The sequence below is a fragment of the Haemaphysalis longicornis genome, unplaced genomic scaffold (genome assembly GCF_048455015.1).
Source record: "Haemaphysalis longicornis isolate Haplotype H1 unplaced genomic scaffold, Haemaphysalis longicornis Haplotype H1 scaffold_3, whole genome shotgun sequence".
Taxonomy (NCBI): Eukaryota; Metazoa; Arthropoda; class Arachnida; order Ixodida; family Ixodidae; genus Haemaphysalis; species Haemaphysalis longicornis.
Window position 1 is genome coordinate 213,599,039 of NW_027526335.1, and position 25,766 is coordinate 213,624,804.

The 25,766-nt window shown below is 51.0% G+C and overlaps 1 protein-coding gene across 1 annotated transcript; it reads right to left on the reverse strand.

Moving 5' to 3' along the window:
- On the reverse strand, window positions 1–25,669 carry Stam (signal transducing adaptor molecule). The gene is made up of 12 exons (XM_077705046.1): window positions 25,320–25,669; window positions 17,425–17,681; window positions 17,271–17,353; window positions 17,084–17,147; window positions 15,403–15,484; window positions 14,635–14,929; window positions 11,913–11,995; window positions 10,307–10,383; window positions 7,374–7,461; window positions 3,148–3,347; window positions 1,896–2,005; window positions 1–235 (listed from the first exon to the last, which is right to left on the reverse strand). Exons 1-12 carry the CDS (start codon window positions 25,360–25,362, stop codon window positions 160–162), a joined length of 1,458 nt encoding a protein of 485 aa, XP_077561172.1. The 5' UTR covers window positions 25,363–25,669; the 3' UTR covers window positions 1–159.
- Window positions 25,670–25,766: the final 97 nt, after the last annotated feature.

Here is a 25,766-nt window from a genome sequence, read left to right on the forward strand (position 1 = left end):
TCTGGTAAGTATCTGTTTATTATTTTGCACAAGTGCTTCGAAACGCTTCTCTTAAAAACCCTCTGGCTAGCAGCGGCAAGGGAGCCTGCACTGACGAGGTCCTCCCAACGAGCAAATTTATTCTCCCACTCCCCCCTCTCGGACGCGACCCTCCCCTGGTCAGAGCAGGGGGAAGCCCACGGGGGCCGGCACTCCCTGGCCAGCCATGCCGGACGCTGCCGCTGGCACACCGGGCCTGCAACCCAGAGAAAAAGAACACCCCCCACCACAAGATGATGGGACTCGACAGGCAAGTTCTGAGATGCACCACTACAGCCACACACGGCAACACCCACCATGGCCAAACCTAACCGCCCAATATGGCCAGGTGAGTGTACACCTCAATTTATTTTTCTTTGTTTATTTGAAAGATTTGGTGCTTTATACTGTCCTTAGGGCTTGTCTGGCAGCAAACGATGCTGTATTTACTGAAAAATTAAACAATTTAAGCTGAAATTCTCCTGTTTCACCATGTTTTATGGTCATATGGCCAGGTACCTATAGTGAAAGTTAGTATGCTGATTATCCGCCTTCATAGATGGCACAATAATACCGCTCAAAAACCGCTGCCTCCACTCTGTTCTTCTGAAAAGGCTCGTAGCAGGCGCATTTTTGTTACGGCTGTTAGTAAGCGTTTCATGAAACACTGGGCATGACTTGGCAAACACGGTCACATAAATAAGACAGAGCAGCACTACACTAGCACTGAATACAGTGCTATTTCCCCAAATTAAGCTAAAACAGCAAGGAAGACTGGCAGGATGTCACCACAAAGCCTGGGTAATGTACGTGAACAAGTTAGTCAACACACTTTACACACACAGTGGTTCCTGAACTCCCCAGGCAGCCAAGTGGAGCTAGTGTTGCTCACGCAGCATGTGTGTAGTGTGCACAGGGTGGAATGTACGAGACTGTCCTTGAAGCAGCAGTTTAAATTTGTTTACGCTGTGCACGAGGAGGTGCGTAGAGCTGGGCCCTTTACCACTTCTCAGGGACACCTGCTCAAGCAGTTGACATTCGGTACCCTTCCACTGTTTTTAGGCAACTGCACAACAGTTGTCATGCATGCAAGCAGAAACAAATGACCCTGCCCATCCCACAGCCACTGCAAGTGGTAAACATCTCACTTCCCCTGCATTCCTGGTTCTAAATCCCTGGTCACGAACCGCAGTTGCGTGGTACCTTGGCAGCACCAGTGGGGGGCAAACTATTTGCACGTGGGTCTGCAGCCGCACTCTCCACACACCTCTCCTTCCTCTGTGTCTACTTCTGTTCTGCAATATATCGCAAGCAGTCGTCCCTAGCACAATCCAGTGCTAGGGATGACAGGGACGACTGGGCTCATGCCCAGCACACCAGTAAGCTGCCGCTTTCACAAGGTGTTCCCCACACCCCTTTAGCACCCCCACAACGGCCCCAGAGAACCTAACTGAGCAGGATGATGCCCTCAGCGATTGCCAAAGGCATAACCATCCTCCTCCGTTTCTCCGTTTCTCATCCGTTTCTCCTCCTGTGCCAAAGGCACAGGAGGAGAAACGGCCCATTGCGGCAAGATCTCAAAATGCAAACCAAGGTGGACTACAAAGCTTTGTAGCTGCATTGGTGAAGGAGGTGGTGGTGGCGCCTGATGGACGGAATTAAAGCGGTCACAATTAATTCCGGGGCTGCACAGTGAAATGCTTATTGCTGCAGCTTCGCAATTTCTTTTACCACGACAAATGTCGCTACGCTTTAGCCTCGGCCAAGTGCTTGTGATGCTATCCGCTTGACGCACAGTGCACATGCTCATTTCCAGCAGAAAGAAGTGCTCCAGAGGCAGGCCACAAGGACACGGCTGCCGGCACTCGGTCACTCACCCTGCAGAGAACGGTGGTGGGGACATGGGCATCTGTGGAGGCATGCCCCCCATGCCACCTCGCAGGTCGGGGGCACCGCTGGGAATGCCTTCACCCACGGGGCCGTACAGCTGCAGGGAGGGAGAGAGAAGGGAGGGGGGCTCCCTTCAGAACACGGCAGTGCCCGACTCAGACGAGCACTGTTACATTGGGAGCTGCGTCCACCTCAGCAATGCCCCACTTCAGTCGGGACACACTTTCAGTTATGGCGCCCCGTGCGTGCACTGAAGCATCGCTTGTTTTGAGTCACACCCTGCTTTCAGCCATCCGGGGCTAGCGTGAAGTGGGCACTGTGGAACGGACATGAAACGGGCAAAGCTCAGATTTCTACCCACGGACAACTTCTGCACCCCTGGTGCACAAGCAATGCACCTTTGGAGCAGCACTCCAAACACGCCCTGGCATGCCCCCTTTTTGGTCCACCCAATGAGGCGACAGGACAAGGGAAACATCGGAATGCACCACTGCAGGAGGAACACCACCACCCACACAGAGCACGCTCACTGACAGGCACTTTTAACAATGTAAAGGCACTGCATCTGTGGAACCGGGCTTCTTTGTACAAGACACAGCCCATTCCCGCTTCTGGCATGGCCCACAGCACCCAACGTTCAAGGTTCCCGCCTGCCAAGGGAGTTCCCCGTCACCCCCTGGTGGTACCCCACTTGGGGTCACTCCCACTACTACAGTACTTGTCGCTACTATCAAGGCAGTTCCTGAATGAGCGATTCGAGTTCATCGCCACGTAGCAGCCACCCCGATACTAGTGACACCGCGTGTGTGCCACAGCTGCTACGAGGCTGGTGGAAAGCAGCCTCCCCTGCTGTGGAATCAGGCCCAGCCCACCTGTCTCCAGCCAACAAACGGATGCCCGTCCATTCGATCTTTGCTTCCGCTTAGCTGCAGGCACCAGACGCCACCAAATGATCCCGCGCCATCGAACACTGCTGCTCAGATGTAGGAAACTCCTTGCCCAAGTCCAAGTTTCGACGAATGCTCATCTGGTCAGGAGGGTACATTGAAGCGGCTGCAAGGCACCAGCCAGTAGACAGAACAAAAAACCAAAACGGCCGTTTTGGCTCCCACACGGGAGCCCCATCTTTGCGAACAGTTTCGTTCTATTCACCAGTCAGGGCCTTTTAGCTTCTGCTTCAAACTCCCTGCTGTAAGAGCCCCAAGCCCAGCAGGAACGTAGGGAGGAGTGGGCGCCCACCATGGGTGCTCCTCCGGTGGGCGGGGCGGCCTGTGGTGGCGGCTGCTGCTGCTGGTGCAGGGCGGGCGGTGCCCGCATGAGGCCGTGGTAGAGGGCCAGGGCGTCGGCCAGCTGCCGGCTGACCGAGGTGAGGGAGGCGTGGCGCCGGTCAATGCGCTCCAGCTCCTGCTCGATCAGGGGGCCCATGCCCACACAGCGCTCTGCACGGCACCAGCAGGGGGGGGAGGAGGAGGAGGAATGCCATTGCCACCACTGTCGGGGCTGTGCAGAAGACAGTGCTGTTTCCCTGCTGGCCACTAGGGAGTCCTCACGTGTGTTACAAGTGATGGAACTCTAAAACATGGCTGCCAAAATGTGCTGGGCACGGAAGAAAAGAAGAAAAGGTGCACTACAACGGACAGCATGGCAAAGCAGCTGCACAAAAATGCTTTGCCAACACCACCGTGAAGAGGTGCAAGCTCTCCAACAGCTGGATGGGCATGCTATGAACAGGAATGCTGTAAGAGAGACAGCCAACGTGCAGTAACCACTCATTTGTGCCACCAGGTACTGACCAAAATGCCTCTTTTTCCACCTTCACTTTTCACGTGCAAGCAGCACTTGAGCTCAGCTAGTACACCCCATGGTTAGCACACACTTTTGTGCAATACGCATTTCCACATGCTAGGTCAGCCTGGGCCATGATCAAAAAAGTCAAGCCAAAAAAAAAAAAAAAGTTAAATTCAATGTGGTGAAATTGAAGAAAAAAAATGCATTTTTTGCAGAATAGTCAATTTCAATTTATTCATCAATCATAACTTTTGAATACTGTAAAAACGTTGAATACTTTGGGCATAGTGTTCCATACAACAATGCCTAGAGCAGAGCCTGGCACTGCGATCGTCCACAGCAATGGACATGATGGGTAGAAGTGGATTTGGATTGGCACTTGGTGGCTTGCAGAAAGTACTATGAATTGGGTCATGCAGCCAGTTTTGTTTTCATCATGGTCTTGCTCGCATGCCTTTGCTAGTGTAGAGAATATACGGTGCGTTGTTGGGGAAAAACATTTGCGAATGCATTCACCTTTGAATTCAGAGTCACGTGTGCGCAGGCGCAGCGCTCAGTGGAAATGTTCTACAGTTAAAAACCTCGTTATAACGAGACTGGCTATATTGAAATATTGGCTATAACCAGCAAATCGTGGTTCTCCTTGAAAGTTCCCATAGAAACCAGTGTATCTAAAACCTCGTTTTAACGAGGTAAAAGTTGCCCATTACGGGATATAATGAACAAATTTCGTTTGAAAATAAAATTCTGAGACAATTTCATGGCAGTGCGCAACGGGGATTTGAGACTGTGCACACAACTGTATTTTTAGCATTTTGAAACTCCCGCCATGCATGCTCCAGCAAAACGTGCAAAGTCGGATGGCGCTGTGCCCATGAAGCCATTCCCAACTTCCTCTCGCTACACACGGCATGCAGCCAATGCACACAGCACGCACAGCCGCGGTGCACTTGCCTGCAACTGTTATCACTTGGCGACAGGCACCGCAGCAGCTGCGTTGAAGTTGTGGGCATGTTTTCTTTGTTTCTTTTTTCTTTTTTTTTTTTTTTACTGCTTCAGCCTTATCTTTTATCGCGCTGCACGCGATTCGAGCAGCATGAATGCTGCTTAGGAAGTGAAAGTGAAAGACGGTAGACGTGAGGGCAGCTATGATAAAAGCTGCCACATCGAGCACAAAGCTGAGCGAGCCGTCGTTTGCATCAGAAAGATGCATTAACGTCCAATTACAAACTTCTGTGCAACAAGGTCAGGTTTTGAAATATGGGTTACGCATTTTGAACTGCAATAAGGTGCATGGTTTTCCGTTTCTATCTCTGGAATGTGGTTACGTTGCTTTGTGCCGCTATGCGTCGCGATGCAATTGCGCCCGCTATTTGTTTTGGGCAAGTACAGCGCCCCATATTTGCATAAATGCCCGCTATGGCTATAACGAAATATTGGTTGTAACGAGCAAATCGCGACGCCCCTTCAATTTTGTTATAACGAAGTTCAACTGTATAACCAAACTTGCGAGTTCAACTGTATAACCAAACTTGCGAGTTCCAGTGGGTTTTATGAATTCATTGTCGGCAGAATGAGCACGAAAACACAAATTACGGTGCTTTATGCAGTGACTTTACCAGGAGAATTACCGTATTTATTCAAAAATAGGTCGAGCACGAATATAGGTCGACCCCCTAAAAATTGAAGTCGCCGAAAAAAAAATAATATATTCGATTATAGGTCAACCCATACTTTTAAGAAAAAACTTGAGGAAACTTTTTAAAACTCCCATTTATTTACAACGCGGTCACCTCACTGGTTGGAGCCACACACTGCGTCGTCGTCGGAACTTGCGCCGCATGCGCCGCAGTTCATTACCCACCCCCGCCCCCGACTGGCTTTGAAGGCTGAACGGCCAATCCTGCCTCGCAGCGCTAACTGTTGAGCTTTGGTCTGAATATCGCACGCTCCTCTTCCACGTGCAGCCGGAGTTTTTTCTCGAGAGCATCGTGCCTCCCAATTGTAGGGCCACGAAACGCACGACGCAGTCCCCTACAAGCAAAAAGTTCGTCCCGCTGTTTCCGCCATCCCCTGATCAGCTTTTCATTAACGTCTAACTCTCGCTGAGCGGCGCAGTTGTTCAAGTTCTCAGCAAACAGGATCACCCGCCGCTTAAAGTCCGACGTGACATCGCGAAATGCGCACGAGAAAAACGTTATCTGCGGAAATCACAACGAAGCAAGCACAAAGAAAGCGCATGAAACGGAGAACGGGAGATAGTAGAGACAGCGAGCGAAGCAGGCAACGCCGTTTCGTTCACGAGGTGGCTACGCTAGGTGGCGAAGGTCACCTTTACCCCCACCTCGCGCTAGCCGCTACCGCAGCTCCGAAGACACCAAGCCAAGCCAATCTGGCTCTCTAGCCAGTACGTCAGCTCGCTCGTGTCCGGTTCGGCCGCAGGTAATGCCGGCAGTGACTGTGGGTGGTTTTCTTACGCTGATTGTTTTGTTATTTTTTCCTTTATTTTTTTTGCCTGTCTTTGTTCTAGACGCTCCGCGCTGCCGCCTCAAATTGAGGAGCGCCGGACGCGACGGAGAAACGGATCGCTTGGTGCGCTCGCCATTTTTGATCACGACTATAGGTCGAGGTTCTTCGGTCACGATTATAGGTCGACCCTCAATTTTTAAGCACATTTTCGGAAAAAAAAGGTCGACCTATATTCGAATAAATACGGTAGGTGTTGTGGCTCCACTTTAGTGGCAGAGTGTTCTATTTTTGCAGTTTAGGCAAACTGGGAAATGTTTGGGTTGGCCAAACTGTGTCAACGCCATTTCTACGACGTAGATTAGCCGGACCGGCGGTGGCTGGTAGGACAGAGCTAGGTTAGCAGCCCATCTGTGAGCTGAGAGCTAGGTGAATGTCCCAGGTCTAGGCCATTCACTTCGTGGAGATGGCGGGATTTTTTAATGGTAAACTGTTTCTGTTTTTAGCAAAGAAAATATTGTTAATAACAAAAACTACCAGTGCCGAGACGTTCACACATCATTTTTTTGAAAAAGTCCTCATCCTGTTGTATTCGGCAGCAAATGGTGGACGTGCTCCAAAAACCACTATGACCTCGTGTCTGCTTTTGACCTAAACATGCCGTTATATTTTGTTGAAAACCAGTTTTTAGGAACCAACTTTTTTGTGCACAGTGTAATTTGTACACAGTGAACTGTGCAATAAGCGTTTCTCTGGTTAAAAAGTGCAATAAGCGTGCAATAGCCATGTTTCAATCCCACGCAATCCAGTTCCACTTCTACCCGTCATTCTCATCGAATCCTGGCGTTGAAACCAGTGGCAGATTCCTTGGAACTCTGTGGCAAAAGGGCACCGCAAATCAAATCAACCAGCAAACAACGTACTCAAGCATCTGCCGAAACCAGCTTGCTCACCCTACAAGAAGAGGCCCCAACTAAAGACCACGGTCCCCCTAGCTGCTGCCCTGTGTGCCACTCAAAAGAGGGCACCACATTACAAGGGTGCCTTGTCAGCCGCCCGGCTCCTGGGGGGAACAGCCGAGGCCCTGCCAGGGCAGAGTGGGTGCCTCGCTTCCCTGCCCCCCTTTTCATCACTGGAGCCCACAGTGGGCCCCCAGCCAATTGTGGCCACCACAGCAGCAGCAGCAGGGAGGAAGGGATCGCAGCCCCCACCTTCGAGGGCGAGCAGCTCGGGCGGGTCCGGCTGGCCACTCCGGGGGTTGGCGTCGTGCAACCGCTGCAGGGTCTCATCGATCTGGGCCTGCATGGAGGGGAGGGGGCACGCATCACCACTGCACGTGCACAGGGCAACAACAGGCTGCAGGCGGTGCAGCACACCCTTTGGCAGCTCACCCAACCTCCACAAGCGAGCAGCCAGCTGCTCCGATTAATGGATCAGGCAAACATGCCTCTCTGCCCCGTCAGAGGGCACCCAGAATAAGGAAAGTTTCTCGCGGCACTTAAGTATGCGTACGTCCTTCAAAGGTAAAAGCGACACTCATCAACAGCTTCTTTGCTGCAATGTCGTAACAGGAGCATCTTTGCCTTCGCTTTTGATACCTCTGTTTTTTGGCACACACTGCTCTGACCGGCTTCTTTTCTTCAACTCCCGCACCACCACGTTCCGGTGCCACATGGCACCGCAACTTTTGCGCTTCCCATTTCCAATGCTGCGAAGCAGGCACACCAGCCCCTCGAGGCTCCTCACTCCTGGCCAATAGCCCAAGAGGGCATGTGCAGCAATGGCAACGACTTCTGTTGTGCTGCTGGCAATGTGCAAAGACAGCACAATGGTACCACATCCGGCTGCTAAGGCCCACTGAATCGCACCTACGCTTTTATCTACTCTCTACAGAGGCAGCCCTTCTATGGACTGGACGACAAGAGGAAAGGCACTCTTTTGCCAAATAGGGCAGTTCATGCTTTTGCCTCAACAGAAAACAAGGTGGGCTGGGGGAGAGAGGCAGCAGCAGCACTACTGACACGAAATTTTCGCTTTAAGTTTCTTTTCGTTCCTACGGGTGCCTCCCAGCCCACTCATCATAGAAAGGCACACTGCATGGTCGACAGCAGCGCGAGTACAGTCGAACCCGACTATATCGAACCCATTTACATCGAATTATACTGTATATCGAACCATTTCTGGTCTCGGTATATCTTCAGTGAGAATATACAGCAAAAATTACACCTGTATCGAACAAAAATAGCAGCGACAGCCGATATATCGAGTGGCAAATGCTGCAGGAGTGCCCCCCAAGTTGGCTTTCCCTCGAGGCAGAGGAGAAATTCCGCCGGCACACCCTCAAAAGTGGCTTAGCCCTGCCGCTCATGGGCAGCATCCCTTCCTTCTCACTCTCCCTCGCTATCGTTATGCAACCCGCGACGGCCAAGGCGAGCTGTCACACCCCCATGCAAAAAATGATCCTGGCCCGTCCACCATGCTTTTTTTTTTTTTTTTCCTTCCGTTTCTTGTGTTTGTGCCGTTCGCACTTGACGAGGTTTTTCTTCTGAAGTGCAGCTGCGGCGGCTAGCGCTAGAAACACTTATTTGACGGCTGTAGCTAGCGCAGAGCGGCCGAATTTGCATTTCGCCGTGAAGCTGGCAATCGTAAATCAAGTCGAGCGTGGTGAGAAGTCTGACATCCCGGCGATGCCCAAGATTCCCAAGAGCACCCTCAGCACAATCGGCAGGGAGCTTTGATTAACATTTCGGGCAGGTGTTAGCGAAGAAACCGCCTGAAATGGCTTCAGATCTGCTGCTTGTGCATGCCAGTGACGACTTGGGAAATCCCGAGGAGTGAAACGAAGCCACCGCTGGTGTCGCCCAAGTGTGCAGTGAGCTGTCACAAATTCCAGATGCAGTTGCTGGATTGCTCGGTAAGTTGTGGATGATGGTGTTGCGACCATGGGAGAGTTGGTAGGACTACATTGCCGACATTGAACTGAGCGCAAGTGAAAGCAGGTGCAACGAGGAAAGCAACTACTGTATTTACACAATTGTAAGTCTACTCGAATGTAGGTCGATTGCCCCGAAATTGCATCTCAAAAAAGGCGAGTGGAGAAAGCAGCTTGTTTAAATGCTGCTGTGAACAAGTGCCGAGAGAGAAGCTCTTCCGTCAACTACCAATACACACCCCTACGGTGGCTCTTCCATCAATGATCAATGCTCCCCCAAGAGGCGTACGCTCGTGGTGCGCGCAGTAGATGTTAAAAAAGAGAAGCTTCTGTGATAGCACGCGGAATAGCGATGTGCTGTGGGTTAAGCAGGAAACTTATTCCCAATCATGAGAACACATTCGCTGCGAGACCACAACCGTCGAAGCTACCGCGCGATATCAAAACAAATATGGCGGCTGACAGAAGCAGCCGCTCGCGAGTTCCTTTTATTCGCGAGTACGTTATTTGCATTCAAGAAGCATTTTGTTCGTCCCTAATAAACAAAATAAGTATTAGCGAATTCCTCGATTCAATGCGCGGTGCTAACATAGCAACAATCATATCACGTTGTTCAGTACACTTCCAAATGCGATGGTGGAAGGTTAGTCACCCAAAGGGCACAGATCGTGAACACTAACTTTCAAAGTCTGAAACATTTTTCTTGATGCCAGAATGTATGCAACAGTAAATTAACACGCCACGCTTTGACCGTAACCATGGAAACGAGGGTGCAAGGCTTTCGCCAGCTGGAAGCACCTCTGATTTCTCGTTTCCCTTGCCGTTACTAGCGGTACATGGTTTGATTTCGATTCTACGTTCGATTCGACCCCAACACTCGGTAGTCAAATTTAGAAAAAAAAAAAAAAAAAAGTCGACCCAAGATTGTGTAAATATGGTACGATCCTTTGCTCACGACCTCTGATGTGATTGGTGCACTCGCACTAAGTCCAGCGCTTCTTCGCAAATGTGAAAGATTGGGGCTTAAGCTGCCTGACTCGGTGTTTGATGTGTCCCCTGCCTCCTCCTTGCACCTGACATCGCAGTGCAGCACAACCACCAGAGGTTGCACTGTTCAACCATCCAGCGGGGGGGAACCCTAGAGCCCAGTTAGCACAAGCCCGGCATCCACACCCCCCTCTATATCCCCTTTGTGGCCCTGCCAGCACTCACGGGGTCCACCTGCAGTGGTTCGGGCTCTGCGACCGGTGCCTCGGGCTCAGGCTGGGCTTCCGGCTCGGGAGGACGGCCTGCACCGCAAGAGGGAAAGGGAAGGGGGTGAACACGTGCCTCTCGGGGGAAACTCGGCATGGTTGCACTGCAAATGCAGCAGACCCATGATCATCCAGCGAGCTCCCACAGCAGCCTCTGCACACCACCCGTGGCCACTCCACCGGAGCGTCCTCCGAGGGCACGGAGAGGGCACCCCTGGGGGCCTGCCCCCACCCCAGCCACTTCTCGCTCTGGCCCACTTCCCTTGCACGCACGCGCCCTACAGGTTTACCAAAACTGCATGGCTCTAATGCCAAAGGTGGACAAATACGTACTTGCAAGACACACGGGGCAAGCGCTGCCTTGTGTGTCTTGAAATTGGTCCTTAGCCAAGTATCGACTTGCCCAGCAACATACTCTCCTGCACAGTTTTAGTTTAAGGGAAGACACTCCTCGAAACAGCTGTGCAATTTTTGCAGAAACTTTTACATGTTGCAAATGCTCACAAAAGGCATCTTGCTGCAGCTCACTTAATCTTTTGGATATCGCAGAGTGCAATACGCGCGGCCACTTGCACATGGCTGACCGCACCGCACGCCAGTATAGGACGGACGCAAATGCAGCGAACATTTCGCAACTGTTCGCGATTTCGCGCGCCACTTTTAACTTCTTTCTCGTGTGAATTTTAGCCTGATCATTTTATGAATAAAAGTTTATACTCCAAGAATTAAAACAGAATTAAAATAGAACCAGGCCAGGGTTACTTGCATCTCACAGATGAGGGAAAGTACCGGATATTCCCCAGTCTTGAAAATTTGAGTGCTAGGGGCTTAACACCTTCCTCCCACACCTATTCAAATCGATAGCCTATTATGGACGCTTTCAAGTTCACATTTCGACGTTTTCCCATTTGAGTTTGGCACTTTCCAAGTGTGCTCTCAGAGCTGGCACCATCTACTGAGCAGTAAAGACACTTACAATCTCTCCGATTTTTTTTTATGCATTTCATCTCTAGCACTTTGCACGGGCCAGCCAAATAGGCTGCAGTGAAACACTGGTAGTGGAGGCAGTAATTGACCATGCTCGTGAAGAGTGCTTACTTGGAAATCGTCTTCTCACTGCCACAAGAAGGGAAAGCATTGCACTGCGTCATAGTGGTCACCAGGCACTACACTCTCTAGTGGCATGTACTACTGAAAGGAGGCCACAGCAGAAGCAGCCTTAATAAACACACTGACACTGCGCAATTGAGGAAACTTCACTGCAGTGCGCTTTTCTACACAGAGATCGCTCAAGACTTGAGCCCGTCCAAATCTGGCACACATTTTCCCAGCACATCCTTTTGAAAAAGCCTGGCATAGACAGACTTCTGTTTTCCCCTTCCAGCCTCTTCACTGATGATCAAGGCTCTGAAGGCAAGGTCTTTATCATTTGACGTGCTCTGTTCCTTCCCTCCTCCCCCGTCAAACGCCAACACAGTCTGGTTCCTTGCTACCCATGCCATGGTTCACAAGTGCAACCACTGTGCATCCAAGCAACTCAGACTCTAGGCATGCTAAGCACGCACCTTCCTCGAGGTCTGCAGTGACAAAGTTGGCTGGGAAGAGGCCCTCCCCCCGGTGGTTGGATCCCTTCCACCAGTTGGGGTCACTGCAAGGGAGAAGAAGGCAGGGGTCAGAAGATGCCCCCACAGGAGTGTGCTTGCACTTACGCTACAAACACACTTTTCCTAAGCAAAAAAAGAAAGACATAGCTTGCACTAGTAGTGCAAGGCTGGAGAAACGGCAGAGTGGGGGGTCGACCGACCTTCTCCCCACACTGACAAGTGGATCCCAGGAGGGAGGGAGCAGAAAGGGCGAGTCCATGCACGTTTCTCGTATGGCAGGCTTAAGACTGTCAACCGCAACAGTAATGGGCGCCAAGACGTAATGGATGCGACCGAGTCAAGCCCCTCCCTACCCACCCAGCACTTCCCTGTCTCAACGATTCCGTCCCGGAATTCCCCATCTCAACCGACCAAAAATGTCACGTGGGCAACAGAACAGCCTCTGGCACTACGCCAAGTGGGAGAGGGCCCTGAAGATGACTGGTCCGAAAAAATTTTGCTCCTATACTGCATTGAGTCTACATTAACGGGGCCCATATTTGCGAGACACCACCGCAGTTGGCAAAGAGTAGCGATCCGAAGCAATGCTTAAGGGGACGGGGCTTTTTAATCCAGAAAATCACGGGGAAAAGAAGAGGGAAGGCTAACACTTCTTTCGGAAATCTTAAATATATATTTTTTGATTCCACATCACTGACATGTTTTCCAAATTCCCGAGACATCCAATTTAGTTTGCACTGCTGCCAAAAGTTGCACCCAATGTGGCAATAGTAAAACACGGTTATCCCAATGCCTCATCATTCCTGTCACAGCCATTTCGGTACTGTTTTACAGCTCAACCATCCTCCCTTTCCTCTTCCTCCTCTCACCAAAGCAGGGGTGAGACAGCTGAATCATATTTGGGTCAGTTTTAGGAGCAGCGAAATCTCTGTTTTGGAGCAGGAGAACCTTGGTTTGGAGCAGAAGAATTACATTTATTACGAAGCCCAGGGAGCGCAAAAAAAATCATTTTTTTTGCCAACTGGGGAGAGAGAGAGAGAGAGAGAGCACTTTTGAATCGGTTTTGAACGTAAACAACACTGAAACAGCATTTTAATAAAGCCTTTTTCTACCAGAGTACCACAAGGTACGAACTGCACTGCCTTTTAAAAAACCATTTCAGAATTCTTAGGCTCTATGCAGATAGCTTGAGGGTCTGTTGAAAATATCGAATTGAAAAACTAAGCAACCATAAGACATTTTTATTATGTGAATGCCGAAATTATTTCTGCAATCTCAGATTCAGCTTCGTGCACAAGTGTAGAGCCACGGCGCGAAGTTGCGCGAAGCGAGGTGACAGTCGTCGTACCCCACCAGCTTTCCCACTGAGCCACGTTGGTATGTTTAGCCACCTCACTTTGGCATTAAATTTCACTTCAGATAGATAAAACCATTATCAATAGCGTGCAATAATAGCCTGTCCCACTATCGGACGCTGCTTGGACATTTTGCGGCGATGAAGCCTGCCCCGCCACTTCCGCAGTGTCGATCGTCCCAATCCCGCCACTGGCAAACTCACTGTCAAAGGCAACAATAATTCAGCGTTTTAGAACCCCGCAGTGAGTCCTAAATTTCATTTCAAGCACACACTGCGCCTCACACTCGAGGCCGAAACACGGCGAATTCGCGGGCGCCCCTTTGTTTTTTGATGAACTCCCGTCTTTCGAGTCGCACAACTTCTCGCAACAGATCAAACGACTAAATGTTAACCCAGCCACCCCCATAACCAAAACCACGGTAGAAATCGGCGAAGGGCTTTCTGCCTGAACCACAAACAACTGCTTCGCCCGGCGGCCATGTTTTCCAATCTTCAACACACCAACGTAATGTCACGGCGCCCAGTAATGTCATTCTGCAGATACGGCACTCCGAAAATTGCCGTTTTTTCATCAACTTGCACAAGTAGTTTGTTGCCTCAATACACATAAGTATTTTTGCTACAGGACTTTGCAATGGTTTTAAATGGAACAACTTTTTAACCCGACATTGCGACATTCGAAAAACCTATCTCCGGGCAATTTCATGCGTTTTTTTTAATTGAATGATCAATCAATTAAACCTTACAATCAGGATCAACTTGGGGGTACTGGAAAGTTATGGCATCAGTAAGCATTTTTCCCCGCAGAAACTGACGGGAGCGTTAAAATCCTTGGCTCTCAGACTGTGCACAATTTTTGCAACTTTCAAGCTTTTTGAGCAGCCTGGCGCAGAACAAATTTGCATCAAAACTGCGCAAAATGCGCAGCTGTCTAACGCCTGCCAAAGCCAAGTAATGACAAATAACGAGTGTGGAAACGACGCAAAATGCAAGCTGGTGAAACAAAGCCACTCATAGCGATTGCAATGGCAGTGCTCTTTGTTCTTGCGCCGTATTCAGCTCCCTCAACAACGGTTGCCACGAGAGACAAACTGTTACGGCAGCTGCTGCGTCGATAGCAATCTCCGAGGCCCAGTATGCCCTACCCCTTCATGTCTATGCCTTCACACCCCCACCTGACGTGGTTTGTGGGAAAAGAGAAGCAAAGGAAGTGCACTGGGGATCTGTTTTGAGCTCTGCAGGGAGCTCACCAGCATACAACCCAGTGCGAGGGGAAGGGGGGGTAGAGGGGGAGTGAAAAGAAAGTACACAGAGAGAGATGCTCACCTGTCGTCGAGCACGAGCAGCAGCTCGCCCGCCTGGAAGGTGAGCTCGTTGTCCTCAGCCGCCTCGAAGTCGTACAGGGCCCGGACCTTGCGGGGCTCCCGGGGGTGCGGGGAGCCATCCGGGGGGGCCAGGGAGGCTGAGGGGGGCAGGGAGGAGCCGCCCCCATCGGGCCCCATGGAGGCTGACATGGGCGACGGGGCACGCGGGTACAGGCTGCTGCCACCACCACCGCTAGCCGCAGTGCCGCCGCCGCTGCTCCCCTTGGGCGGGGAGTCCCGCAGGGAGAGCTCGATGGCTGCGATGGAGCCACACGGGGGCGCTCAGAAGCAAGCACTGCTTTGCGCGGAGCTCCCATTCGCTGCACGCTGGCAGCACACAGAGTCTGCCAACACCCACCACCACCACCAATGCAAAATGGCACCAAGGATAACCTCCAAGGATAAGGGGGATAACCTCAACTACTTTTGCTTCCAATGGGAACATCACTGGAATATGCACTGCGCGGAAAAGGTTCTGGTAGAAATAATTTCCATTAAGGTTCACTACTGCTGAACACAAGCCATGCCCTGTGGGCTCTCACATTGTAACCCACAGCATGTTTTCTCTGCCCTGCCGTGGCTAGCGTGACGAGATGACGCTGAGGACTCTGTGCCTGAGGCTGCCCGAGACTCTGCGCAGCCCTCTTTATGCGCTGCTTTTTGGATCCCCAGACTCGCCTGGGCAAGTGCAAAAGCGGGACGAATGTTGTTGGCCGTGCACCCCACTCACCCCGAGCCAGGTCCTGCTCTTCCTGCTGCTGCTGCTTGGTCGCCGACCGACTGCCGGGCTGCTCCGATGGCTGCGAGTCGGACTGCAAGCACACGGGGCAGCCAGTGAGTCACTCTCACGGCAAGTCACCGCCCACACAAAAACTTGTACGCAGTCAAGCCTCGACGCAAGGAGCATCCAGTATGCCACATTCCCCATTCAAATTATTCTTTTTTCGTTTGTCTGTTTCCCTTCTAGACTTTCACTGTACCTACGAAGTTCGAAGAGTGTACTAGCAAGACCTCTGGTGTTCAGCATCATGGACTGTGGGTAAGGTGCAGCCTACTGCAGGCATGTTTTTGCACACACTTGATGGCGCACCTGTTCTGTCACTGCAGTAGAAGTGCAAGTCAGAGCAGACATTTTCTTGGTAGAATCGGTAACACCGTGTGCATTGGTGCAAGTGCAACACTTCTTTTGAGCCTCGAGGGCATGTGGTTCCAACAACACAATGGGTGAATAAGTGGCACCCGCTGTCCCTTAGTACCAGAGAGACAAACCAACTAGGGTTGCCACCTTTCCCCGGAAAAAAAACCAGCCCTTTGGGGAAAGGGGGGTGCGTGGTATATAGCATGTTTAATTTGTGTTGAGAAAAAGACGCCATGTTTTTGACATTCAGAGCCATTCATTGTAGCGTTTTCTTAAAAAGGAATAAACATAACCTTTGTACTGAAAGTTATTGAGAGCTTGGTTATTGCTCTGTATGTGCTTCACTGAAAAGTAACTCCAATTGCTGACCACGGCAGCAGCATTTCGTTGTTTTGTTTCTCCCTTAGGTACCCCCCTCCAACTCGGGCAGCGCGCTCGCCCGCGTATTTTCTGTGCTCACGTGTCTTTGCACAGCTTCTCGACACATATTTATCGTCTAAGTTGTTGAATTGACGCTCATAAAACGCCAAAACCGACAATTGCGGTACGAGGGCCAAAAAACCGGTCAATGACGGCCGGTTTTAAGTGTGGACCGGCAACCGGCCCGCTGTTTAAAAACCCGGTCGGACCGGTTTAAAACCGGGCAGGTGGCAGCCCTAAAACCAAGGCACTCCTGGTGCATACACAAATGACACTGCTGGCTCCCACCTACTAGTATCTCTGCTCCCAATCACTATCCCTCCCACCAATCACACAGCCCAAGTGGCATAAAAGTCAATGCACAACATCTGAGGGTGGCTATGTTGGTGGTGAAACAGGCTGTCAGGACTGTTGCGCTTTCTCAGCAGTGCTTGGCAGTGAGGACACACTATGGCTTGGCTCAAGGCATTCCAACAGCAATTGAGCACTAAACGTTCACGGATGATGCATGCAAAAGTGAGTACACGCAAAAGCGCAAACAATTGTGCCCATAAATTCCACCGCAAGAAAAGACTGCTATGGTTGGGCGAGCTGGTTCAGCACTTGTGGCTGTCCTATTTTCTTTGTCTCGTGTATTGTCCATGTTGCGCTGTTCCCCCCTTAGTTACCGCAGAAGACGCACTGGAAAACTAAGAAATACGGCCCTCCCACCAAAGTTGGCCAAATATGGACTGGCAGCCACGTGGGCTGCAGCCTAGCACACAGATGAAATTCTCCTAGTCCTCCCTTTGTCAGAGCCACTTTTTACCACACACACACACACACCAACGAGATTCCCCCCCCGCTGACTCACCGTTGTGTCGGGGCCAAACTCAATACCGTCGCCCTTGAGCTTGGAATACAGAGACGGAATGAGGCTGCAAGGGAGAGAGAAGGCAGGGACCACATCCCGCATCAGTCACGCTGGGGACATGCCTGCACTTCAAGTGCCGCAACACAGGCCAGAGGACGGGGGAGACGGGCAACCCTCCCAGGCTGACCTGAGCTGCGGGTCCTTGCTGAAGTCCTCCTGGGCCCACTTGCGCAGCAGGCCCTTCATCTTCTCCACCACCCGGGGGTGGCCCTGGGTGGGGGAAACAGCCACTGGTGAGGAGGAGGGGGAGCCCCACCCCCTGCATCCCCCCGATCTCGTACCTTGGCGAGGAGCTTCTTGCACTCGGACTCGAACTCGCGCGAGCACACCTCGAGGTGGAAGATCTTGCCGCAGTTCTTGACGCAGGCGTCGAGCAGGGTGAGCGCCTGCAGGGCCACCTGGGGGATGGAGTGGTTCATGCGGCGCATGATGCACTGCAGGCAGTCCTTGGGGCCCCCCGGCACCGTGCCCACCCGGTCGCAGATGTCCAGGATCAGGGCCCAGTCCTCGCTCGTGTTGCGCTCGCTCGTCGCCTTCTCTGCAGCGGACAAGGGAGGGAGGGACTACGCTCCACACAAACAGCCTCCCCTCTGGCACACTGTGCTCTCTTCAACACCACTTGACTTTCTTGCTTCTCGTGAGTTGTACTGCTTGTAGCAGGGTTTGTAGTGCTACCAAAACAGCGCAAAACAAGGAACAAAGTGAAAGGAAGACGTACACAAGGGCTTGAGTACCGTCTTTCTGTTACGTTGCCCCATGTTTTGCACTGTTTCGGTGACATAACTGTGCTTGTAGTGCACAGAAGAAGCAGAGCATGACATGCATGCCCTCACTACAGCCTCGCACCTTTTCCCACATGACAACTTCCCCTCCCTTTTCTTTTTATGACGTTCCACCTTTTTCCTCATCACACAACACACTGCAGCAATCACTGTTCAAGTCGACAAAACCAGAAAATGCTCAGCCCAGCTGCATGCACCAGGCTCCCTTGATGATGCTGGCAACATCCTAGGAACACTGCAGCTCCTCCCAGACACCTGCTGTGCATTGCCCCACAATGAAAAACTGCACTTCCAGACCGCAGCCAGGTGCAACCTGACATTTCACCTGTCACCTGAGTTGCAAGAGCAGCATGCCATGCAATGGAAACCATTGCCACCTGGAGCTTAGGCATTTCTCCCTTTTCCCAAAGAAACACCATGGGCACAGAAAAATGTCTCACAATTGCAAGCAAAACAAAGCTTGCCACATGAACTGGTGATGTTTACCAAACCACAGTCTGTGTCTTTGTAAAAATGTGTTCCACTAAAACTGCCCCAATTATCATTCTTATTAGAAAAATGCCTAAACAAGCTCCCTCAATCCTATTTTGCCATTTACAATTTGTGCCACCACTAATTGTAGTGCTGAAATGTGCAGAAAAATTTATAGGGCCATGATGCCAGTTCTCATGCATTTGGCAATTTCTGGATTACTAAAGAACTCTCGCTGTCATGAGTAGTACGTCTGCCTTTACGGCACCATAAGTCTACTGACCCAAGTCAACTTGTCCTCACACTTTTAGAGCAGTTCCACTGAACATCCGCTAAAACAAAAAATTCTGCAAAGAGTTGCTAAAGCTGAATTCCCACTGGAATGCCCATTTCTTCTCGAGGTGTTAAAAGGCCCAGAGGGAGGAGCCGGGTGGGAAACTGAAAAGGATTAAGCCCCAAGCTCCAATACAAGCACTGATGAGATACCAGGAAGCAGAGGACCAAAGTTTAGCTGAAGGCAAGTTCAAAAGAGACTGCAAAGACCCATATCACCTGTACGCGAGTATGTGCAACCAAAGAAGGAGAAGAGGAAGTGGTGAAAGGGTTGTCGAGCGACACAAGCCAGAACGGCTGAAGCTGGGGCTGCTCCACGACTGCGACCTGGACCAGTGAAAGCACCCAGCCATGGATTGGCACCCACAGTGCTACAGTGCCAAAACGCCTGCCCACGTTGCAGCTTCTGCGCCCTACCCAAGCATGAAACAACCACTTGCCCACCCTTATACATTAGGACCAAAAAGGAAGGCACTCGCAAAGCTTCCTCCTTCACTCATTCTGCCAATCTTCCGGACCCCGTCTCTCAATTCGACGGTTGTGAAACCACAACCTTGGTGAAACTTCCGAGGTTTGCAGGAAACTGTACAAAAGCCGGGGGGCGAGCCAGCAAAGGAAATTGCGCCAACACCGCAGCATGAGGCCAGCTGCAGCCCAGCACTTCCTGGTGCGAGCAGCGAGGCCAGCCCACATATACGGCAGCAGCTGCTTTGGAAATGTGCTTGGCAGTTGTGGGCCGAGTCTCTCTTTTCTCCACAAGGGCCCTCAAAACTACCACCAAAAATAAACCTCAGTTAGAAAGAAGCCACTATCACCAGACAAACTCGGTTGTGGCCTGTGCTTGCTGCTTTGTCATGCTATGGTCATGCAAGCTTGCCCCATAGCAGTAAAAATATTGTAGCTTGGTGGATAGCGCACTGCAACTGAATAGTGTAGCCTGCCCAAAAAATTTGCACCATGCTGACCCTAGGGACGAGGCTGGCGTCGCCACAGGATGCACGGTGCCTCCCTTTTAACTGGCCGGCAGTGCGGCACCAGGAAGTTTCGGTGGTTTTAATAATGCCCTGGCACCCTGAACCCCAGAATCACATTGTACCAATGTTGGCCTCATCTGTTCTTGGGCCTATTTTCTTCTCATCTTCTTCCACTCTTTCTTTTATGTTCCCTTTCTCCATTTATGAAGAGCAGAGGCAATTTCAAGCATCGTTATTCCAACATTCTGCAACTGCATATGTTTGCACACGTGTGGGAGCAAGCCTGAATGATTATTTTTTGTATTTTGGACGAAGTGATTATGAGGTTTCATGGTCCGATGCTAAACAGGCAATGAGGTGCGCCTCAGTGGAGGGCTCTGTACAGGTTTTGACCACCTGGGGATCTTTAACGTGCACTGAAATCTCGATCACACGGGCATTTTCGCTTTTCGCCTCCATCAGAAAAGCGGCCGCTCCGGCCGGGAATCAAACGCACGTCCTTGGGCTCAGCAGCACAACGCCTTAGCCACAGAGCCACCACGGCAGGAAGTTCGGACAAAGTGATATTCTTATGCTTAAAATAATGAGAGAGAGAGAGAAAAGACCTTTATTCGGCCGAAGTTACAGGCCGAGCATGTCCACCGCCTGGGCGACCAGTCTGCGCTGTTCTTCTTCTCCTTCAGAGCCGAGCCAGTCGGTCCAGGTGGTGATGGAAAGGGATGGAGAGGGATAGGAGTCGGATAGCTGAGCCACCGGGCAGTAGAATAAGCAATGAGGTAGATCAGCGTAGGCAGTGGGGCAGTTGGGACAAGAGGGGTCAGACCTATAGCGATAGAGGAAAAGGCGGGAGGGAGTGATCAGGGCATTCATTTGGATGTGCCGGAGGAGTCGAGCTTCCGTTACGGTGAGTGATGGGTGAGGAGGCGGGTAGAGGCGTTTGTCAAGACGGAGCTGAAGGTAGACCTCCTTGATGGTACGGCGAAGGGAGAGCCTCGCACCGTCCTCCGAGGGCCCGGGCCAGGGGATCAACGGTGCCCGGTGAAGAGTTTCGCGGGCGAGTTGATGCGCCAACTCATTGCCGTCAATCCCGGAATGTCCAGGGACCCAACGGAGGAAAACGATGGATGGCTGTAGAGCGGAGACCGCTCGTTCGACCTCCTGTTGAAGGATAGAATGTAGTGAGCGATTTTGTATCTGTATAATAGCGGCGTGAGAGTCAGAAAAGACTGTGTATTCGGGGACGGGGGGGAGAGAAGCAAAGGACTGAAGGGCATGGGCAATGGCGAGAACCTCAAGAGACATTGCTTCCGGAGGGTGAAGGTACGGGCCGCTAGTGTGGGTTTCTGCTTCAGCAAGGTGAGGGTGGTACAGAATGTAACCGCACGAGCCTCGAGGCGCCACAAAGGAGGCATCTGTGTAAGCAATTCCCTGGGTCGCGAAAAGAGGAGAATGATGCTGCGCGGCCGCATGACGACGACCTGCATGAAGGACAGGGGACATGTTTGACGGGAGAGGGAGAATACGAAGGTTGGGCGCCGAAATAGCGTCAGGAGGGGTAATGGGGGAGACGGGAATCGGAGATATACCCGCCTGAACCAGTAACCATTGACCTTGACGGGTAAGGGAGAGCCGTGAAATCTGGGAATCTCGATGGAGATTGAGGAGAGAGCGAAGGGAATGAAAGAGGCCCGTGGCAAAAAGCTTATCTGTAGAAGTGGTGATAGGGAGGTTCAGTGCTGCTTTGTAGAGTCCTACCAAGGCGGTCTCAAGGGTATTGAGTTGAGTGTTGGTGAAGGAGATGTAAGGGATAAAGTATAAGAACTTGTTGAGCGCGAGGGCGTGAGCAACCCTGCAGGCATTAGCTTCGTGAAGACCCGCCCGTCGAGTGACCACACGACGTAGAAGGTGGGTTACCGAGTGGCAGGTCGCGACGGCGCTGTGTAGGGCTTGTATGATGTTCGAAATAATTATACCTATTACTTCCACCTAGGCAATAGGCTATGTATTACAAGTGAAAATAACGGCTGAAGTAAGAAACACAAATGCTACAGAATAAAGCAAATCTTTCTTGAATGCATAAGCTTTGATAAGTTACATAAAAGTAGTTGAGCATCGGCCCTACCAGAGGGCATTAGTTGCGTCCTGGCCATCAAACAAGATGGATCAATGTGGCTGGGAAGCCCTGGATGTCGTGACAACATCTGTCATTGGATCGTCAAGGCAAAGAAAGACACCAAAGGATAGATCAGATTGCCTGCTGTAAAAAGATGAGCAGATATCAAAGCACAAGCTGGCCTCGGTTGAGAAGAGCCCGCTTGACGGGTGGTCGTATAGAGCTTAGTAACATTTGCTGTTCGGCTAGTTGGCAATGCACTTTTAATTGCGGTTGTCGGGCAAAGTAGCGGCTTGGGTGAGTTGGTACATGGCGAAATTTTAAAGCGTTGCACTACAGACGAGGCCAGGGACGACTACACAAAGGACACACACTGTAGAGCACAGGGTCTCTCCTTTGTGTAAGCTGTCCCTCACCTGGTGCGGCGCTTTAAAACTTCGACATGTGGGGCAAAGAGAGACAACACGGAAAGTCTATTCAGCCTGCATGGCTGCCTTCTGGGCATGCACAACTTTTCTGAATATTTGTGTAAGCTGGCACTTGTTTCATCTGCCCTGACTTTTTGTATTATCTAGCTTCACCAGAATCCCAATCGAGGAGATCGTATACAGCCACCATCTTAAATAACATGACATTCTGCTTACCTACCAATAATGAACGTAGCGAAATTCCCACGCCTAGCAGAGTACTGTAACACGATCGATACCCTGTACAGGTATTTGGCCACTACCAAGTAAGTACAATGAAAGTGTTACTCTACTGAAAATTTAAACAATAGCGCTCAAACAGGGCAGAAGTGACGGGGCAGGGCGCTGCCTGTTGCTACCAAAACAGAAACACCGTCAGCCAGTTGGGAGTGTGCCGATTCAGTCATGCCAATGAGTGAAAAGACATCACAGCCAGCCGAGGAAAACGACCCCTGACCGACTAGCTCAGAAAACACCAATACACAGAGGAACTGGGAACTAGAATGTGAGCCGCTGCCAACTGCCATTGGGAGACAACACACGGTCCCTGCCGGTCCCAAATGTTTATCCGTAACAAGCGTGCACGGCTCAGATTTCAGACTCTCTGGTGGCGTGAGAACTTTGTGCCCAAGCATGCGGTGTTGCCAGTACTCTTTCTCTCTCTCTTTCGAGGTTTTAATTCTGCTAATTGTATCAAGTTTGTGAAAAGTTTGCCATTCCACTGATTTGGCCAAAATATCGCTCTCTTCAGAAACAACTGTACTGGCACATTTATTTCCTCTCAGGAAGTCAAAACGATGAAGACCAACTTTTCAGAGATCCTCAAGCATTATTGTTGAGAGTAAGTGGAACACCTAAACGAGAAATTCCTACTAAGTAGAAGATTCCCACCCAATGTAGCCCATTTCTGTCCAGTGGTGATGGCTCTGGAGCCCCTGGTAGAGTCACATTCCACCCCGACATCAGAGCTGCATCATTTGGTGCATGCATGCAGCAGTGCCAGTGGGTATTTTAAGAGGTCCCCCAAGGTTACTTTGGCCACCGAATAGGGCGTAAGAACGTCACACCCCTAACACTTAAATGAACGCTGATGAGGGAGACCGTCCATGGGACCACATTGCTGTGTAGTCCCTTCCACCTTCATTCAGTGCTCGCGAAAATAACCGCAATGTTGGTTGGTCGAACTGCTGGGTTTTGGAGAAAAAAAAATAACTGCTTAGATGCTCATCCCAAGGGTGGTTCTTTTATTAAAATGCGGAAATAACCACTATTTCATGCTTCACAGCATTCTCAATGGAACACCTACATTATTCCTATCCTACCGACATCAGGGGAGCTTTCGCTTGGAAAAACAATTTTGAAGGAAAAAAAAAAAGAAAAAAAAAAAAAAACCCTGCCCCTCGACTAGGCGGCAGAAATAGCAGCACAACCATAAGGAGCGACTAGTAAGCGGAAAATGCTTGGTAGAACGTAAGCAGAACAGCCCTCTCAGATGCTGGGCGCACACAAGCTGATATCCTCGAGTTGTGCCGCAAGCAACAAGTGTACAGGGGGGATTAAAAGAAATGCGAACAACGGAGCACGCAGCCTCCAACGCATGCTACACTATCTGCCTGTATGTCAGTAAACTGCGCACATGCGTAGTTCTTTCAGAGCGTTTGAGAGTGTGGCCTACTGTTACAGGGAAATGCTTAATAAAGAAGCGATGCCGGTCATTCATTTTAAGGCGTCTTTTTATGGTCTGTCGCCATTGAGCGGTATGTTATCTAGTACATTGGGGAGCCAAGCGCGCAGCACGCCGATTGCAGCTACCATTATGCCCTTCAACGATCATCCTGCTCAGTGGTGAAAAGGCACCTCAAAATAGAAGACCGGCGTCGCTTCTTGATCAAGCATGTCCCATAAATATAGGCCACACTCTCAAACGTTCTGGAAGAAGTGCGCATGCGCGCAGTTCGCATTTTTTTTAATCCCCCCTGTACCAGACGGGAGAGAAGGAAGATAACACTCCCCCCCCCCCCCCCCCTAATGCATGTATGCAAAACTCCTCCATCTGATTAGATTAAACTGCGCAAACGACGGGGCTGACAGATACATCAACCCTAATTTTCTATCATGCCAGACTAACTGGCCCGTCGGACTGCTTTGATAAGAACTGCAATGCCGGGTGGGAATACAGTCGCCGGAAAGGACGTTCGCTATTGCAATAGCGGGCTACCACTATCGCGACGCGGAATCAACTGGCAAAATATTGATATGCCTTCGAGGCAAGGGCCGAGTCGCGCCTGACTAAGTACAGACACTGCGGTAGGACACTCGCAGTGATCAACTTGCCATAGATAAAGACTCGGTACTACCGACCTTGACGACACTTGCAAGAAGGAACTGAAGCGTGCAAAAAAAAGTTCCGTTCGGCTCGCGATTACTGCTCCCGACCGAGCCACGATTATCGGGTTTTAAACTCTGACTGACAAAATGCTATACAGAAATTCGAAAGGCTCATAAATGTCAGTGAAAATGAACGTGGCGGATTCCGGCAATGCGCGAGCAGAGCCAGAAGCACTGACAGCTTTGTCACGAGGTGTTGACGGCTGTCGTCGCATGCAACAGGAAGCAATCGGACACTTCCAGCCCGCACGAACTGCAACGACCTGCTACAAAAGACTTTCATGCAATTTGCAGACGCCGGGGATGTCCTGCGTGACTAACGACTTTTGAAGTTCAGTAGCGGCTACGTCACAAGAACCAAAACCAAAACAAGGTTGTATGACCTACGCTGCGTGACGCACAGGGCAAACTCGGACGCTCTTTGGAGAGATAATCGACGCTCGGATCTGGCCGTAGCTGTTGCTCGCGGCCTTATCGGACGACACACGGCCAAAATCTAACGCTTCCCCGCTTTTTGGAAACAACCATCCATTTTTTTTTTCGCACACAACTCTAGTTTCCATCAGGCCTACGAAGACAATTTGCGCGAGAGGCTGCTCGGGTGGTGCGAAAATTGCGCGTCCCGAAGGAGCCGCCCTACGGACTTACCGACATCCTGCTGGAACGCAGAACTCGTCCCGAGGAACGGCATCCTTGCGCAAATCCGGTGCGTCTGGCCTTAGAGCAACATTTCCACGGGGAACGGGGAGCTGCTCCGGCCAGAGCTCGCGGACGCCTCCCTCTCTCGCCGCGCTAGAGCCCGAAGCCCGCCGATGGGGTTCACACCAGCACGGCGTCCGGTGGTCAAAGCACTGGCCGCTGAGTAGGTAGCGCTGGGGTAAGCCAATTATTAACGACGAAACAATGCACGCACGCCGAAGTGTCGAAGCTTCTTTTCCTCTGGAACCATTCACTTGCTTTTGCCAGCGACGATGACGTAATTTCTGCGAGGGCACTCAGATGGCAGCACTGTCGCAACAGCCTCAAGCAACGCCGCCTTTTCCTAAGCGATTATTTTGTTAAAAGCAGCCAAAAAATTACAAAATTACTCCTAAT